This window comes from Juglans microcarpa x Juglans regia, chromosome 7S (assembly GCF_004785595.1).
Source record: "Juglans microcarpa x Juglans regia isolate MS1-56 chromosome 7S, Jm3101_v1.0, whole genome shotgun sequence".
Taxonomy (NCBI): Eukaryota; Viridiplantae; Streptophyta; class Magnoliopsida; order Fagales; family Juglandaceae; genus Juglans; species Juglans microcarpa x Juglans regia.
Window position 1 is genome coordinate 10990614 of NC_054607.1, and position 5386 is coordinate 10995999.

Consider the following 5386-nt stretch of genomic DNA (forward strand, 5'->3'; position numbering starts at 1 on the left):
GAAATACAACTGTCAACAAGATTAGGAGGGTTGTAGTTGGTGTGGAATATATAAACTATATATCTACTCAGAGATAAGCATTAATAAGCTTTAAAAAAACAAATGAAGAGAAAAGATAATTTTAAATAACTAAAAATAAATAAATTTAGGTCATGGTGTCAATTTTCAGATGTGTAAAATTACAATCAGATGTGTAAAGTTACAATGATGGTGGTGGGTGCCTCTCAATGGTTGGCTGATTCCATAGTGATTTTCCCTCTCATATAAGTTACAAAACCAACAACTTTTTTCTTTATTGCGTTATTATTTTGGAATTATGTAGTTCATCTCCTCTCGGCATGGGAAAAGGAGAAGAACACTCATCTCCCCAAACACAATCTAGCTCAAATCTCCCAACCGCTGTATGTTATATTTTTTACAAATTTGCTTTATTTCGGTGTTGAGTTGATATTTATTTGCAAAATACATAAATAACTTGTGTAATAACATGGTAGGATATACCATCAAGTAACCGGTACTTTGTAAATTACACCAGTGCTGGTTACTACGGACCACTTCCTGCGTGTCCAATGCCTTTTCCGCCATATCCAGATGGCGGCCAATATCCAACAAACATTCAAGTGGTGATACAATTGTGTTCTTTTTTTTTTTTTTTTTTGTTTGTATAAGTTGGCATTTTTTTTAGTTTAATGTCATTGATTTTTTTTTTCTTTTTGCAGAATGCTGGTTACCCGACTTCTCTCATGACTACAAGCTCTGCTACGAGTGGAAGAGTTGATATAGAGGAACCACCTCAATGTAGAGAAACTGATATTCCATGTACCTCTGGAATAGTTGAAGAAAGCAAAGAAGATAGACCATATTCACAAGAAACTGAGGATGGCATTGCCGGGATAGAGCAATTAGAGGATAAAGTTGGTGGTGATACTATTGAAGAGTCAAAGTCGGGAATGAAATTTAATTCTTTTGAAGAATTAATGGATTATTATAAGCAGTATGGTAAGAAATCAGGGTTTGGGGTAATGATAAGAAGGACTGATAAGGAGGATGATGAGACTGTCCGATATGTGACTCTTGGTTGTGCCCGTGGTGGGAAGGCCCGGAATAGGACGTTGAATGTCGCCAGACGATGTCCAACGGGAAAGACAGAATGTAAGGCAAAGATTAATGCCTTAAAAGTTGATGGAAAGTTCCGGTTGACAACAGTTCGTAATATCCATAACCATAGTCTTAGTCCAAATAAATCTCACTTCTTTCGATGTAATAGAGAAGTGAGTGACTCTGTAAAAAGAGTCCTAGATATAAATGATATGGCTGGCATCCGAATGAATAAGAGTTTCGGATCTCTCATCGTTGGCGTTGGTGGATTCGAGAACCTTTCATTTTTAGAAAAAGGATTGTCGTAATTATATCGACAAGGCAAGACATCTAAGGCTTGGAAAAGGTGGTGCTGTAGTACAAAAATCCTGGTTTCTTTGCACTGATGGATTTGGATGATGACGGGAGGTTAAGGAATGTCTTCTGGGCAGATCCCTGTAGTAGGGCAGCCTACCAATACTTCGGGGATGTGGTCACATTCGACACTACATACCTGACGAATAGATATGGGATGCCCTTTGCGCTATTTGTTGGGATAAACCACCATGTGCAGTCAATTCTGTTGGGAGCAGGATTGATTTCCAGTGAGGATTCAGAGACCTTTGTGTGGTTATTCCAGACGTGGTTGAAGTGTATGGATAGTATCGCTTCGAAAGCTATTATCACAGATCAGGACAGAGCGATGAAAAATGCAATTGCTATTGTCTTTCCTGAAAGCCGACATCGACTTTGTTTGTGGCATATATTGAAAAAAGTCCCCGAGAAGCTGTCCTTCTATGCTTCCTATAAAAGTGGGATGAAGAATGCATTGATGAAATCTGTGTATGATACGCAAACTGTTGAAGAGTTTGAGAAATCGTGGGATCATTTTATCACCACTTACAAGTTGCATGAAAATGTGTAGCTGAAAAGTTTATACACTGAGCATAAGTATTGGGTGCCGGCATTCTTGAATGACTATTTTTGGGCTGGGATGAGTACAACGCATTGCTGCGGAGCATGAATGCGTTTTTCGATGGTTATGTTCATGCTAAGACAAACTTGAAAGAGTTTGTCGATCAGTTTGATAGTGCGTTGAAAAAAAAATTGAGAGTGAAAATAACGCGGACTTCCATTCATTTAGCGTTACCATTCCTTGCATATCTAGATCTCATATCGAAAAGAGATTTCAAGAACTGTACACAAATGCAAAATTTAGGAAAGTTCAGATGTAACTTACTGCCATTATCGATTGGATCCAGAGTTACTTAAGAGTGATGGTGCAGTAAAGACCTATCTGATAGAGGACGAAGTTCGGGTTGAAGAGTTCAATAAGTTGGTTACGTTTTATGTGGACTTTAATGAGGAAGATGAAGATGCTAAGTGTTCGTGTGGTTTATTCCAGATGAGGGGTATATTGTGTATGCACATTTTCGCTGTATTTAAATGTAACGGGATAAAATCTCTGCCAGAGAAGTACATTTTAGACCAATGGAGGAAGGACATCAAGAGGAGATACACATTAATCGATAGTAGCTTTGATGGAGGGGATCAGCGGCCAGATGCTTGCAAATATGCAAGTCTATTAAAAATCTGTTATCAAATGATTACTAATGCAACGGGTTCGAAAAAACATACTGAGGATGCCACACATAAGTTACATGCAATGATTGAATTATATACTGAGAATCAAGAACCCCCATCGATGACCCTCACTGGTTCCAATGTTGGTTGTACTCAAAATGACACACCCACAGTGGGTAGCTCAAAACAAGTACTCAGTCCATTAGTTGTCAGAGGGAAATACAGACCCCCATCTCTGAGGAGAGCATCCAGAATGGAGAAAGACATGCGAAAAGTTAAAGGAAAGACAAAGAAAGCAGTAATAAACCGGAAACGGAAACATGTGCACATTATTGAAGCTTTAAATATACATGTTCAGGCGGGTAAATTTATTAATGCAAAAACTTACTTATTGAAAAAACTTACTTGTTGCCAATGCTACTTGTTTATTAGAGAGATGGAGGAGATACACCAGTGCAGGACACGTGCAGGAATTTATTTGGCCTATCAGAGATAGATATTTCTAATGTTAGTTACGTGCAATTATATTATTTTTGGTATATTTATATTTGAATTGTTATATATATGTATTGATTTTTTTTTTATTTATCACTAGCTTGTCCAAGACAAATCAGATAAAGTCATTGGTGGAACCCAGCTCGGAGAAACAGTGGTTGGGAGTCAAGAAAGTGTAATATTTCTGTACTTTTCAGTTGTTAATAGTAATATTGACATTACTCTAATTTTTGCATATTAATCCTTACAGTTACGATTCGGGTTGGATGGATCACAACTGGTGCAAATTGGGTTGGATGAATCACACGTGGTACCACCGTCGTTTGTTTTGGAGGTAATGCACTCATTTCCCTAAGGCTAAACAGTTTTCACTTATTTTTCTTTTATTTTTCTGCTATTTCATATCTGCAAATGCTGATGACCTCGTGATGATTTAGTCCATTGTTTCTACCATATGGTGAAGAAACAAAATGGGAGATTTCCTTATTCATTTTGTCCCAATGTTGTCTGGCTGAATGTTTTTGAAGTTTGTTAACCTGCCATTTTTATCATCATCATCATCAAGAAACTCAGCTTGAAGTTTGTTAACGTTAATCGATGGTGACTCATGCAAGTAAGTTAAATCAATCCAGATGTGGGCTTGAGAGTTGTAGCTTACGTCCAGCATTTTTTTAAGGTCAAATAAGATTTTATTTGATCAAGTAAATAGGCCATTAGTATCAACTAAGGTATGTCAAGTAAATAGGCCATTAGTATCAACTAAGCAGAAAGAAAAATTTGAACAGCCCCTAAATAGAAACTCTTGGTGATAACAAAAAATATCACGCCTTTATTACAGGTTTAGGGCATCTTTGAAGTCTCCAGTAAATTTTGAGTTCTCTATTTTGTTTTTGATAGAACTTGGTATGTTTAGCATAGCCAATAGCTTCTTGTCATTATATTCTTAACAAATGAGAATGCATCAAATATTCTGATTCGGCAAAGGAATGCTATGTTACTTTAGATGCACATGCATGCATGGATCAAGATCCCACAATTTTCTGCCCACATGAATTAGCACTTTCTGCCACCAAGCTTGTAATAACATAACTAAAATGCATATATAAACCAATTAATCCTACTCGTCCAAGTACCTTTTTGTCTCATTGTCCTTCGGCCAGCAATGGTGTGGTCTGGTTCTAGAAATAGACTGGCCTGGGTTGATGCAACTCAGCAAGAACTGCTTTCCCGTTGCGAAAAGTTTAGTGGGCTAAAGTGGCATTTTTTTTATGAGCATATAAGTCCTCTTTGTTCCTCCAAATATATACTCCAATTTGATTTATTCTATTTTTTTCTTACTTCACATGCAGGAAACTTAGTGGGTTGAACGTGAAGGTGAAACTGTCCAATATCAACTCACGTCTAGCATTTTCAACCCGCTCACTAGATTGGCATTGATCAGTTCTAACTTGATTTTTATTTTGGGAAGAAACAGTTGGATATTTTTTGTAAGTTTATCAATGGTTGTAAGTTTATAAGTCCTGTTTGTAAACTATAAAGTGTAATAGACACGGGATAGACTCATTAAAGTCATTCCAGTATATGAGATATGCTTCACATATGTAATTTTCTCTTTTGGGGTCATTTCTATAACCTTCTTTTTTTCTGATTGGAAGAACAAATTGAACCCGGATACAAGACTTTTTCTTTTCTATAGCTATTCGGGTTGAAGAAGATACAGTACTTATATAAGTGCATAGCTTCCATCTTACTCTTCCTGGCGGCATGCTTTAGAGTTTCCAGTGCAACAAGTCCTGTATCTTCAATATAGCACACATTGACCAATTCAAGTGCAATCATGGGCAAGATTGATTGTATATCATTGTAACCAGGAATGTCTAATAACTCTGTAACCAGGAATGCTATAACTCTGTCCATTCCAATATTTACCCAATTATCATGGGCAACAAGTCCTGTATCTTCAATATAGCACACATTGACCAGTTCAAGTGTATAGTATAACAATTACACGTTGCATAAAATCATGTTTCTTCCACAACTGAAAAACTGAAAAACAAAAACTAAAAAGAAACTAATTAAAAATAGTCAAAACTCTTCCATTTATATGGGAACCCATTCCAAACTGATATAAAATTGAAAATAGAATTGTCATAAAAATACAAATAAAGTTCTGATTAAGTTCTAACATCACCAACATATAAACAATTTAGATACACATAGCAACTAACTA

General features: G+C 36.5%; 2 protein-coding genes across 2 annotated transcripts; both read left to right on the forward strand.

The window, feature by feature from the left end:
• The first annotated feature begins 207 nt into the window (after window positions 1–207).
• Window positions 208–1406, forward strand: LOC121240813. The gene is made up of 4 exons (XM_041138341.1): window positions 208–230; window positions 323–401; window positions 495–608; window positions 750–1406. Exons 1-4 carry the CDS (start codon window positions 208–210, stop codon window positions 1404–1406), a joined length of 873 nt encoding a protein of 290 aa, XP_040994275.1.
• Window positions 1407–2097: 691 nt separating this feature from the next.
• LOC121240814 (protein FAR1-RELATED SEQUENCE 6-like) lies at window positions 2098–3326 on the forward strand. Its single transcript, XM_041138342.1, has 3 exons — window positions 2098–2190; window positions 2297–2983; window positions 3094–3326. The coding sequence occupies exons 1-3, from the start codon at window positions 2098–2100 to the stop codon at window positions 3211–3213; spliced, it is 900 nt and encodes a 299-aa protein (XP_040994276.1). The 3' UTR covers window positions 3214–3326.
• The last annotated feature ends 2060 nt before the right edge of the window (window positions 3327–5386 follow it).